Genomic DNA, 14259 nt, shown 5'->3' with positions numbered 1-14259 from the left:
CTCATCTCTCTATGGAGGGGAAGAGTCCAACAGGAGGCCTCATCTCTCTATGGAGGGGAAGAGTCCAACAGGAGGCCTCATCTCTCTATGGAGGGGAAGAGTCCAACAGGAGGCCTCATCTTTCTAAGAGTCCAACAATGAAGACGATGGGTCTATTAAATCAACAGAATTTACCAAATCACTCCCATCAATTTTAGTCACCAGGGGTTGACAGTCTGATAAGGACAAGCAAAATAAATGCTTTCTAAAGCTGACATAAGTAGAAACTAACTGTGAAGCTCCATATTTCAGATGTCTTTAATGTACTTTCACACACAGAACATCCACAGTCAGTGTTCACCTGCTCTTTGCTAGTCTGTACCAGACATTCCGGATTAATCCATAAGAATCACAACCCTGAAATGTATACCTCAGTCAGAGTTTGAGAAGTCAATGAGAAAAGATCTTCCTTAGTTGATAATTTTCTTGAAATCTAAAGGCACAATTTAATTCGAGCCAATTTCTTAAGTAGTTTAACATGTTTTTTACTCAAACCTCTTGAACGTGTCAAACTGACCCATTCTAATTTTTATAAAAACACAACAACTATATATTGAAGGAATGCCTTTGATTTGAAGGCCTGCACATGCGTAGTTCAGCGTGAGACGACCGTTAGACCCGACTACGTGTTTCTGTACATAAGCTTTGAAAGCGGACGTCGCCAAGACATCGCCTACAAGTGTGATCAGGATTTCTATTGGAGAAGCAGTTTCTGCCTATCTTCATACTGTACTGTCTTTGCCTCAGTCACTTCCAGAGCAGACCTAATATTTTTTACACATTATCTGCATGACGTACCTGGTTGGTAGTTGGGGAGGGTGTAGAAGAAGTATGTGTACCTGGTTGGTAGTCCCTGAGCTGTCGCTCCTGCTGAGCGCTTCCCCCTGAGAGGCGGAGAGAGTAGACAGCTCGGAGGCGGAGCGTGTGGTGGAAGGGGGCGGGGTGTAGAGGGAGCGGGAGTTGAAGCTAGCCATGTCGGGGTCCCCCTCCCTTTCGGTCCCCTGGTGACAGAGCACCAGTTCCACCAGGTCCTCCTTCTCCCTGCATGTGTCTGTGGGGACGTTGCGTAGCAGCAGGTACTGCCGCAGGTCTCTGACCCTCAGCCGCATCAGCTGTGGTCTCTGGAAGGCTGTCCCCTTCAGCAGGTGACATGTGGCACATATACGCAAGTTCTCCTGAAGCATGGAGCACAGCGTGCAGAAGCTCTTCTTACAGTCACAGCAGATATACTGGGGGAGAGAGTGATAGAGAGCGTGTAGGCATTAACCAAGTAGAAGATACAGAAGAAGTGACATTGACAGTAATGTAGGCTCCAGGGCACACTGTGCCTTAATAGGATCTGCAAAGCCTGCCCAATATTCAGCATTTAGAATGTATCTCCATTAAAACATTAGTGCGGAAGGAAGATTCAAAATGATTCAATCTCAGATAAGCAATCCCCTCCCTCATCTGGCTCTATATACAGTATCTTGAATGGTTGTTTGTTCTTAACAAAGCTACACTCATGTTTAATATTCAATAGAACCTTCACCGGCTGTAGTGGACAGATGAGAGGAATGTGGGGTATTGGAGCTCAAACAAGGCATGAGGAAGCAGAATATCAATGTATTAATACTGTTACTGTCTTTTTCAATCTTGTACATCTGTTCCACTCCCTCTCTAGACAGTCGGACAGGAGGCAGGCAGTTAATTTCTTTCGTGTCACAAACATCAAACAGTAATAACATGCAAGCCTTGGGATTAGACGCTGTATTGGCATGGTGACTTAGGGCATCAGAGGGACCAAACCAGACAAGTAATGGAATTCAACCCTGCAATATGGAGAGGATCTCTCCCTCTGTCATAACAACAGAACAACCCCCCTCCCAAATCACAGACAGGTGTGTCTCACCAGTGGGAGGGGACCACCACACATTTTATTAAATTCTGGCTAGAAATTTGATGAGGCACAGTCTCACACTCATTAACAGCCAATTCTTACATTTTAATTTTACATTTTGTTCTAACAAACTTTATCAAACCATAGCATTAGGGTGTCTCATCAACAAAACGCCAGACTGATCTACAGTGCATGGATGGATGTTCTCAAGATGTTCTAGCCATGTCTGAATCCTGGTATGGAAGCCCACCAACAGTTCTGAAATGTTCATCCCTAACTACATTTTCAGACAAGATAGAATGGCCAAAGGGGGCGGTGTTGCAATCTACTGCAAAGATAGCCTGCAGAGTTCTGTCCTACTATCCAGGTCTGTACCCAAACAATTTGAACTTCTACTTTTAAAAATCCACCTCTCTAAAAACAAGTCTCTCACCGTTGCCGCCTTCTATAGACCACCCTCTGCCCCCAGCTGTGCTCTGGACACCATATGTGAACTGATTTCCCCCCATCTATCTTCAGAGTTCGTACTGCTAGGCGACCTAAACTGGAACATGCTTAACACCCCAGCCATCCTACAATCTAAGCTTGATGCCCTCAATCTCACACAAATTATCAATGAACCTACCAGGTACCACCCCAAAGCCGTAAACACGGGCACCCTCATAGATATCATCCTAACCAACTTGCCCTCTAAATACACCTCTGCTGTTGTCAACCAAGATCTCAGCGATCATTGCCTGCATCCGTAATGGGTGCAGGCAAATCCAGATAGGTGATGTTCTGAAAGAGCTGCAAAACTTGGACCCCTACAAATCAGCCGGGCCAGACAATCTGGACCCTCTCTTTCTAAAATGATCTGCCAGAATTGTTGCCACCCCTCTTTCGTGTCGTCTGAGATTCCCAAAGATTGGAAAGCAGCTGCGATCACCCCTCTCTTCAAAAGGGGGGCACACTCTTGACCCAAACTGCTACAGACTTATATCTATCCTACCCTAACTTTCTAAGGTCTTTGAATGCCAAGTCAACAAACAGATTACCGACCATTTCAAATCCCACCATACCTTCTCCGCTATGCAATCTGGTTTCAGAGCTGGTCATGGGTGCACCTCAGCCACGCTCAAGGTCCTAAACGATATCTTAACTGCCATCGATAAGAAACAATACTGTGCAGCTGTATTCATTGACCTGGCCAAGGCTTTCGACTCTGTCAATCAACACATCCTCATCGGCAGACTCGACGGCCTTTGTTTCTCAAATGATTGCCTCGCCTGTTTCACTAACTACTTCTCTGAGTTCAGTGTGTCAAATCGGAGGGTCTGTCCGGGCCTCTGGCAATCTCTATGGGGGTGCCACAGGGTTCAATTCTTGGACCGACTCTCTTCTCTGTATACATCAATGATGTTGCTCTTGCTGCTGGTGAGTCTCTGATCCACCTCTACGCAGATGATACCATTCTGTATACTTCTGGCCCTTCTTTGGACACTGTGTTAACAACCCTCCAAGCGAGCTTCAATGCCATACAACTCTCCTTCCGTGGCCTCCAATTGCTCTTAAATACAAGTAAAACTAAATGCATGCTCTTTAACCGATCGTTGCCTGCACCTGCCCGCCTGTCCAACATCACTACTCTGGACGGCTCTGACTTAGAATATGTGGACAATTACAAATACCTAGGTGTCTGGTTACTGTAAACTCTCCTTCCAGACTCATATCAAACATCTCCAATCCAAAGTTAAATCTAGAATTAGCTTCCTATTTCGCAACAAAGCCTCCTTCACTCACACTGCCAAACATACCCGTGTAAAACTGACCATCCTACCAATCCTCGACTTCGACGATGTCATTTACAAAATAGCCTCTAATACCCTACTCAATAAATTGGATGCAGTCTATCACAGTGCCATCCGTTTTGTCACCAAAGCCCTATATACTACCCACCACTGCGACCTGTACGCTCTCGTTGGCTGGCCCTCGCTTCATGCTCGTCGCCAAACCCACTGGCTCCAGGTCATCTACAAGACCCTGCTAGGTAAAGTCCCCCCCTTATCTCAGCTTGCTGGTCACCATAGCAGCACCCACCTGTAGCATGTGCTCCAGCAGGTATATCTCTCTGGTCACCCCCAAAACCAATTCTTCCTTTGGCCACCTCTCCTTCCAGTTCTCGGCTGCCAATGACTGGAACGAACTACAAAAATCTCTGAAACTGGAAACACTTATCTCCCTCACTAGCTTTAAGCACCAGCTGTCAGATCAGCTCACAGATTACTGCACCTGTACATAGCCCATCTATAATTTAGCCAAACAACTACCTCTTTCTCTACTGTATTTATTTAGCTTCTTTGCACCCCATTATTTCTATCTCTACTTTGCACATTCTTCCACTGCAAATCAAACATTCCAGTGTTTTACTTGCTATATTGTATTTACTTCGCCACCATGGTCTTTTTTGCCTTTACCTCCCTTATCTCACCTCACTTGCTCACATTGTATATAAACTTATTTTTCTACTGTATTATTGACTGTGTTTTGTTTTACTCCATGTGTAACTCTGTGTTGTTGTATGTGTCAAACTGTTTTGCTTTATCTTGGCCAGGTCGCAATTGTAAATGAGAACTTGTTCTCAACTTGCCTACCTGGTTAAATAAAGGTTAAATAAATAAAGTGCATTCGAAAAGTATTCAGACCCATTGACTTTATCCACATTTTTTTACTTTACGGCCCAATTCTAAAATGGATTTAAATATTTTTCTCCCTCATTGTAAGAATATTTCCAAGATAAATACAGGTCAATAGAGTACTAAAGGTCAAGATGAATAAAAGTCAATAGAGTACTAACGATCCATGGAAATATTTTTTTTTTCAGTAATAGGGGATTAATGATTAATGGGTCAGAGACATGGGAGGAATTTCAGTCTGGGACTCATAGCTACATGGCAAGTTCTCATTGGTCCAAATTGTTTATACATTGAACCTGAAATAGGATACTTGGCCCAGTTGTATTGCAAGGAATTCTAATTGGTCAGCCACAGGCTAGGGCTGGGTTATAAAACTACATCCTGTCCCTTTGTTCTGAAGAGAGAATCACAGGAGAAAATCACTGAGGACAGGGGAGAAAGAACATCTACCTCCCCGCATGATTTGTCCTATTTGAATAAACCTATTTTCCTCCCCCGATTTGCGTTGGGGTCTGTGTTATTGAAGAGTAACATCAACTGCTAACATCATCAATCTACACACAACACCCCATGATGACAAAGCAAAAACAGGTTTTTAGACATTTTTGCAAATGTATTAAAAATAAATTACAGCCGCGAGTCTTCTTGGGTATGACGCTACAAGCTTGGCTCACCTGTACTTAGGGAGTTTCTCCCATTCTACTCTTCAGATCCTCTCAAGCTCTAACAGGTTGGATGGGGAGCATCGCTGGACAGCTAATTTCAGGTCTCTCCAGAGATGTTAGATCGGGTTCAAGTCCGGGCTCTGGCTGGGCCACTCAAGGACATTCAGAGACTTGTCCCAAAGTCACTCCTGTGTTGTATTGGCTGTGTGCTTAGGGTTATTGTCCTGTTGGAGTTGAACCTTCACCCCAGTCTGAGGTCCTGAGCGCTCTGGAACAGGTTGTCATCAAGGATCTCTATGTACTTTTCTCCATTCATCTTTCCCTCGATCCTGACTAGTCTCCCATTCCCTGAAAAACATCCCCACAGCATGATGCTGCCACCACCATGCTTCACCGTAGGGATTGTGTAAGGTTTCCTCAAGATGTGACACATGGCATTTAGCCCAAAGAGTTCAATCTTGGTTTCATCAGTCTTTAGGTGCCTTTTGGCAAACTTCAAGCGGGCTGTCATGTGCCTTTTACTGAGGAGTGGCTTCCGTCTGGCCACTCTACCATAAAGGCCTGATTGGTGGAGTGTTGCAGAGATTGTTGTCCTTCTGGAAGGTTCTCCCATCTCCAGAAAGGAACTCTGGAGCTCTGTCAGAGTGACCATAGGGTTCTTGGTCACCTCCCGGTGGCCAGCTCTAGGAAGAATCTTGGTGGTTCCAAATTTCTTCCATTTAAGAATGATAGAGGCCACCGTGTTCTTGGGGACCTTCAATACTGAAGAAATGTTTTGGTACCCTTCCCCAGATCTGTGTAAGTAACGTTTTTTGCTTTGTCATTATGGGGTAGTGTGTGTAGAATTATGAGGTGGAAACAAACAATTTAATCAATTTTAGAATAAGGCTGTAATGTAACAAAATGTGGAAAAAGTCAAGGGGTCTGAATACTTTCCAAATGCACTGTAAATCTACATTAAATACATAGCCTAAGTCATTGTCTATTTTTAGCCCACTTAATTAAAACATGTGGTTTTCACAAAATACCTATGGTGGTGGAGTGTAGCAATTACAACTGATGTGCCCCAGGCCTGTAGTAAGTGCAGTCTCATGACGTAACTGGCTGCTTTTGGCGTCTCTTATCTTGGCTCTCTGCAAGGACAGTTAATGTATTAGGACGTAACTAATCAATACTGGCCCTCACTTTACAACATGTACTGTAGTAGAGTGTGTCTGTTTGAGGATGAGTGGCAAAATAAACATGATGGCTACTCAAAAGCCTACTCAAATAATATTGGTGTATTGAATGTAATGTCTCTCAGTCCATACCAATTCATAAATTATTCCTTGGATCAAAAACCCTATCAGGTTCCTTCTTGATCACCCCAAGCCTATCAAACAACCCCTAACCATCACCCCAAAGCCCATCAAACAACCCCTAACCATCTGGGACTGGCCTACAATCATATAGGACATTCACAGTCAGTCTACTAGCAACCCCAATAGTCCCCAAACCAAACACCTACCTTCCTCCTGAAGACCGAGAATGCCTGGCCACAGGCCTTACATACAAGGCTGGGGCTCCCTGAGGTTGTGGGCGGGTATGTGGAGTATCCAGCGCTGGGGGCAAACCGGAAGGGTCCAGCACTGGCTCCGAACCCGGGCTGCTGGCCTCTCACTGCCCCTGTGCCCATGACTTCATTCAGCAGACCACAGCATGAAGCCCACATGGACGAGGCCCCTGCCTGGAGAACACAAAACACAGACAGCAGTTTTCAGACTGCAGAGCTCCACAGATGTGTGAAGGGGTCTCCCTTTCCTCTCCTTTAGCTGAGAGCTATCTGTGCAACACCACACAGCCTATAGTCATTTTCACAGTGATACCTACAAAAGGATTGGCTAGGTTCTGCAATGTATTGCAACGGTTACTGCAAGTCTGATAACATTTCCTAAAAATAGAGTGGTCATGGAAACACCGACTATTATACTATTATGCAACCACATGAGAAACATCATGTTGTTATGGCTGAGGAAATTAAAAGCATAAGTTGAGAATGGCACAACAGAATAGACATGCCCAGGGATCGCATGCAGACCAGCCCTAATAGACCTACATCTTTCCCTAAATTGGATACTTTGTCTGCAGGGGAAAATTTGTGAGAAAGCAAAGGCATGTAGTGGAGAAATGATTAACGTATCTGATAAACTAACCTCGATGAGTGGCTGCAAATTCTAACTCCATATCTGTTCCCTGGAAATATAACACGAGAGAATGCATTCCCCTATATTACCATGGGAAGATAATTCCACATACTCAATTACAGTTCAGCTCCTATCTCTATCAATGTTTCCGAACTAGGCTCTATCAAATGGCCATTGCATATTATAATGGTCTCTGTTACATGAACAATAGTACAGTCGTGGCCAAAGGTTTTGAGAATGACACAAATGTTCATTTTCACAAAGTCTGCTGCCTCAGTTTGTATGATGGCAATTTGCATATACTCCAGAATGTTATGAAGAGTGAAGAGATGAATTGCAATTATTTGCAAAGTCCCTCTTTGCCATGTCAATGAACTAAATCCCCCCCAAAACATTTCCGCTGCATTTCAGCCCTGCCACAAAAGGACCAGCTGATATCATGTCAGTGATTCTCTCGTTTACATGTGTGAGTGTTGACAAGGACAAGGCTGGAGATCACTCTGTCATGCTAATTGAGTTTGAATAACAGACTGGAAGCTTCAAAAGGAGGGTGGTGCTTAGGATCATTGTTCTTCCTCTGTCAATCATGGTTATCTGCAAGGAAACACGTGCCGTCATCATTGCTTTGCACAAAAAGGGCTTCACAGGCTTCACATATTGTTGCCTGTAAGATTGCACCTAAATCAACCATTTATTGGATCATCAAGAACTTCAAGGAGAGCGGTTCAATTGTTGTGAAGAAGGCTTCAGGGCGCCCAAGAATGTCCAGCAAGCGCCAGGACTGTCTTCTAAAGTTGATTCAGCTGCGGGATCCGGGCAGCACCAGTACAGAGCTTGCTCAGGAATGGCAGCAGGCAGGTGTCAGTGCATCTGCACGCACAGTGAGGCGAAGACTTTTGGAGGATGGCATGGTGTCAAGAAGGGCTGCAAAGAAGCCACTTCTCTCCAGGAAAAACATCAGGGACAGACTGATATTCTGCAAAAGGTACAGGGATTGGACTGCTGAGGACTGGGGTAAAGTCATTTTCTCTGATGAATCCCCTTTCTGATTGTTTGGGGCATCCAGAAAAAAGCTTGTCCGGAGAAGACAAGGTGAGCGCTATCATCAGTCCTGTGTCATGCTAACAGTAAAGCTTCCTGAGACCATTCATGTGTGGTGTTGCTTCTCAGCCAAGGGAGTTGGCTCACTCACAATTTTGAAAGAACACAACCATGAATAAAGAATGGTACCAACACATCCTCCGAGAGCAACTTCTCCCAACCATCCAGGAACAGTTTGGTGACAAACAATGCCTTTTCCAGCATGATGGAGCACCTTGCCATAAGGCAAAAGTGATAACTGTGGCTCGGGGAACAAAACATCGATATTTTGGGTCCATTGCCAGGAAACTCCCCAGACCTTAATCCCATTGAGAACTTGTGGTCAATCGTCAAGAGGCGGGTGGACAAACAAAAATACACAAATTCTGACAAACTCCAAGCATTGATTATGCAAGAATGGGCTGTCATCAGTCAGGATGTGGCCCAGAAGTTAATTGACAGCATGCCAGGGTGGATTGCAGAGGTCTTGAATAAGAAGGGTCAACACTGCAAATATTGACTCTTTGTATCAACTTCATGTCATTGTCAACAAAGGCCTTTGAAACTTATGAAATGCTTGTAATTATACTTCAGTATTCCCTAGTAACATCTGACAAAAATATCTAAAGACACTAAAGCAGCAAACTTTGTGAAAATATATATTTGTGCCATTCTCAAAACTTTTCGCCACAACTGTACTATGCGGTAGTAAAAAAAATTACAATCAATAAAAAAACAAAAAAAGGAATATGACCAAAAGTGGACACCTGCTCTCATTCCAAAATCATGGGCATTAATATGGAGTTGGTCCCATTTGCTGCTATAATAGCCTCCACTCTTCTGGGAAGGCTTTCCACTAGATGTTGGAATATTGCTGCGGAGACTTGCCTCCATTCAGCCACAAGAGCATTAAGTGAGGTCAGGCACTGATGTTGGGCGATTAGGCCTGGCTCTCAGTCAGCGTTCCAATTCATCCCAAAGGTGTCCAATGGGGTTGAGGTCAGTGCTTTGTGCAAGCCAGTCAAGTTCTTCCACACCGATTTCAACAAACCATTTCTCTATGGACCTCGCTTTGCTGAAACAGGAAAGGGCCTTCCCAAACTGTTGCCACAAAGTTGGAAGCATAGAATCATCTAGAATGTCATTGTATGCAGTAGCTTTAAGATTTCCCTTCACTGAAACTAAGAGGCCTAGCCCGAAACATGAAAAACAGCCCCAGATCATTATTGCTCCTCCACCAAACTTTACAGTTGGCACTATTCTTTGGGGCAGGTAGCGTTCTTCTGGCAACCGCCAAACCCAGATTCGTCCGTCAAACTGCCAGATGGTGAAGCGTGATTCATCACGCCAGAGAATGCGCATCCACTGCTCAAGAGTCCAATGGTAGCAAGCTTTACACAACAGCAGCCGACGCTTGACATTGTGCATGAAGATCTTAGGCTTGTGTGCGGCTGCTCTGTCATGGAAATCCATTTCATGAAGCTCCCGACAAACAGTTATTGTGCTGACGCTGCTTCCAGAGGCAGTTTGGAACTCGGTAGTGAGTGTTGCAACTGAGGACCGAAGATTTTTACACGCTACAAGCTTCAGCACTCGGCGGTCCCATTCTGTGAGCTTGTGTTGCCTACCACCTCACGTTTGAGCCGTTGTTGCTCATAGACATTTCTACTTCACAATAACAGCACATATAGTTGTCCGAGGCAGCTCTAGCAGGGCAGAATTTTTACAAACTGACTTGTTGGAAAGGTGGCATCCTATGACACTGCCAAGATGAAAGTTACAGAGCTCTTCAGTAAGGCCATTCTACTGCCAATATTTGTCTATGGAGATTGCATGGCTGTGTGCTTGATTGTATACACCTGTCAGCAATGGGTGTGGCTGAAATAACCAAACCCACTAATTTGATTTTGTATATATTAGTGTAGTTACTCAGGCAACAGGTCAATTGCTATATTATGATTGTTACTAATGTTCTAATAACATTGCATTTTCTGCTCTCAAGTTGTTAGTCTAAATGGAAGTCTGTATTAACTTATTTTTTAATGGATGTGTTGCCAGGGTGTTTCTCTTGAAGATGCAGTTTCTCCTGGTACATTGACCTGTATCTGCATTGAGTCCCCTGCAGATCTCGTTCTACCAATAATCATTCATTCATATCAGCAAACTGCCTCAGTTGTCTCTCAGTTTGAGATTGTATTATGATGAAATTAAATACAGTACTTGTTCAATAATCTTTACTAATACATATTGATTGAAGAGAGATAGTACAACAATTACAAAATTGCATTAGGTGGGCAACAATGTGATGATTGTTTTTGAACATTATAACTCCAACTATAAACTTGGCTAAACATAATTTCATAGATGCACACACACACACACACACACGTTCATGTTTTTAAATGTATGTAAATTGTGAAGTCTTTTGTCTGTAATGTTTTTTTCATCATGTGTCGGACCCCAGTAAGACTAGCTGTCGCCATTGGCGTCAGCTAATGGGGATCCTAATAAAGCAAGTCAAAATGATGCCCAATGAATGAACTTCATGGTTTCTACAGATGTGCAACCAAACAGCCTACAGACAATTGTAACATACATTAAACAAATAGAATCATTCATTGACAGGAAGCGTGCTTCCTAGGAGGGAGGATTTGAATTATGCTATAAATATCCATTCAAATCACAAATATCAGTCACAAGCAAGGAAAGATTTCAATCAATCTGCTGTGCTTTCACAAAGCTGGCTACAACTAGCAGTAGATACAGATGCAAAACATCAAGCTACCCTTGGTCTTGGGGGCAATCTTCAATAGTACTGATATTGCAAATTAATGCTGGTTAATGAGAATTTCCTAGATGAGTAGATAGTGTAATCTAGCTAGCTCTTACAGTTAGAAAATAAAATCTAGCTAATAGTAGCTAGCTAACCTTATTTCGGCATCATTGTAACTTAGCTAGCTACAGTGTCTTCTGAAAGTATTCATACCCCTTGACGTATTCCACATTTTGTTGTGTTGCAGCTTGAATTCAAAATTAATTAAATATATGTTTTTAAATCTCACCCATCCTCACACAATACCCATTATTGACAAAGTGAAGGAAAAAATATACACGTTTTTGCAAATGTATTGAAAATGAAATACAGAAATATCTCATTAATCGCTGAAGTTGGAGACTTTTATCTCCCTCACCAACTTCAAACATCAGCTATCTGAGCAGCTAACCGATCGCTGCAGCTGTACATAATCTATTGGTAAATAGCCCACCCATTTTCACCTACCTCATCCCCACAGTTTTTATTTATTTACTTTTCTGCTCTTTTGCACACCAATATCTCTACCTGTACATGATCATCAGATCATTTATCACTCCAGTGTTAATCTGCAATATTGTAATTATTCGCCTACCTCCTCATGCCTTTTGCACACATTGTATATAGACTCCCCTTTTTTTCTACTGTGTTATTGACTTGTTAATTGTTTACTCCATGTGTAACTCTGTGTTGTCTGTTCACACTGCTATGCTTTATCTTGGCCAGGTCGCAGTTGCAAATGAGAACTTGTTCTCAACTAGCCTACCTGGTTAAATAAAGGTGAAATAAAAAAATAAAAAATAAAAATGAATATAAGTATTCACACCTCTGAGTCAATACTTTATAGAAACACCTTTGGCAGCGATTACAGCTGAGAGTCTTTCTGGGTAAGTCTCTAAGAGCTTTTCACATCTGGATTGTGCAACACTTGACCATTATTCTTTTCAAAATTCTTTAATCTCTGTTAAATTCGTTGTTGATTATTGCTATAGAACTATTTTCATGTATGTCATAGATTTTCAAGTAGATATAAATAAAAACTGTAACTAGGCCACTCAGAAACTTTCAATGTCATCATGGTAAGCAAATCTCATTATGGTAAGTAATATCTGGCCTTGTGTTTAGGTTATTGTCCTGCTGAAAGGTGCATTTGTCTCCCAGTGTCTTTTAGAAAGGAGTTTTCATCTGGGATTTTGCCTGTCATTTAGGTTAATATTCTGGAGTAACTACAATGTTGTTGATACATCCTCAGTTTTCTCCTATCACAGCCATTAAACTCTGTTTTAAATTCACCATTGGGCTCATTGTGAAACCCTGAGCCGGAAACTGAGTTAGGAAGGACGCCTGTATATTTGGAGTGACTGGGTGTATTAATACGCCATCTAAAGTGCAAATAATAACTTCAACATACTCAAAGGAATAGGTGCCCTACTTTGTGAGGCTTTGGAAAACATCCCTGGTCTTTGTGGTTGAATCTGTGTTTGAAATTCACTGCTCGACTGAGGGACCTTTTACAGATAACTGTATGTGTGGGGTACAGAGATGAGGTAGTCATTCAAAAACCATGCTGAACACTATTATTGCACACAGAGTGAGTTCATGCAACTTATTATGTGACTTGTTTAACCTATGTTCACTGCTTAACTTGTGTATGCTTGCCATAACAAATAGTTTGAATACTTACTGACTCAAGACATTTCATCTTTTAATTTTTGATTAAAAATAATCAAAAAACATAATTCCACTTCGACATTATTGGGTTTTGTGTGTTGGCCAGTGACACAAATTTCAATTTAATACATTTTAAATTCAGGCTGTAACATAAAATGTGTAAAAAGGACAAGTGATGTGATACTTTATTTAGGCACTGTACATACTGACAGTACAGTAGCTGGCAATAACGCTGCATTAGCTAGCCAAGAGCTAGAGATGATTGAGCTCAGATCATTCAACATAGCTAGCTATATCTATCTGGGTAGATAGCTAGACCTAGCTAGCTAGCTAACACATTTGCTGACAGTCAACTAGCTTGGCAGCAATCACCTATTGATTATTGAGGAAAGTATCATTTCAACTACAAATAATTGTGAAATAATTGTACCTTCATAGCAACTCCGAGTTGTGGAATGTGTGGCAATAAATGAATAGTCTGACCATTGCAAAAACTCAGGAATCCTCACTTCATGTACATCTTCCTTCTTTCCACCAGCATTTAGAGCATTAAACTGGACAGCGAGAGCAATTTGATGGACATAAATTCCACCAATTGAATCGAAGTCCCGTGCAGCAGTATCCATAATGTCCAATCACAATTTTAAGGGCGTTAACTTTACTGCTGCTGTTCACTGCTATCCACCATTGTACGTTTGACTAATTTAGCAGACGATGTACAGTAGCGATTAAGGTTAGCGATTAAGGTTAAGTGCCTTGCTCAAGGGCACATCGATAGCTAGTCGGCTCGGGGATTCGAACTATAACCGCTAGGCGAACTTGATTTGTGTAGGTATGTCTTCTTCACATCCAATTGTCGACAGATTTTCATGCACATATTCTCAAATCCGCATAAAAACAATATGCACATTTTCTCATCAGAGATTTGTTTCCATCAAATGTACTTTTGCTGTTACATTTTCATGTACCAAATCAAAATATTTCCACCGTCATTTCTTGCATAACTAATTGTACCACAACAAAAATATCCCGTCATGTCCAATAGTGTACAACTGCAGGCCGCAATTAGGGGCGTTTCTGCATGTGGGCATCGAGCATGAACAGTGTCCTTCGCTCCCAACTGCCGAACACCTGCCCTCACTTCGTTTCATCCAACCATACATCCATTAGGTCTTCCACCCCTGTATCCTTACTTTATTTATCTATCCAGTCATAACTTTGTTTTAACAGCTTTATCGTTTGATTACATTACATT

At 42.4% G+C, this 14259-nt stretch overlaps 1 protein-coding gene across 2 annotated transcripts in view; it reads right to left on the bottom strand.

Annotated features, from left to right (window-relative positions):
- Window positions 1-13581, bottom strand: part of LOC118393105 (E3 ubiquitin-protein ligase RNF34-like) — a 30589-nt gene extending 17008 nt beyond the window's left edge. For both annotated transcript variants that reach the window (XM_035785415.2, XM_035785416.2), the window contains exons 1-3: window positions 13435-13581; window positions 6766-6984; window positions 879-1268 (exon numbers count right to left, since the gene is read on the bottom strand). In XM_035785415.2, the coding sequence (XP_035641308.1) occupies window positions 879-1268; window positions 6766-6984; window positions 13435-13440 (615 nt within the window). In that variant the 5' untranslated portion in view covers window positions 13441-13581. The remainder of the gene's footprint in view (window positions 1-878; window positions 1269-6765; window positions 6985-13434) is intronic.
- Window positions 13582-14259: the final 678 nt, after the last annotated feature.

This window comes from Oncorhynchus keta, chromosome 14 (genome assembly GCF_023373465.1).
Source record: "Oncorhynchus keta strain PuntledgeMale-10-30-2019 chromosome 14, Oket_V2, whole genome shotgun sequence".
Taxonomy (NCBI): domain Eukaryota; kingdom Metazoa; phylum Chordata; class Actinopteri; order Salmoniformes; family Salmonidae; genus Oncorhynchus; species Oncorhynchus keta.
Note: the sequence above shows the minus strand (reverse complement) of the source record. Positions and strands in the feature narration are given on the sequence as shown.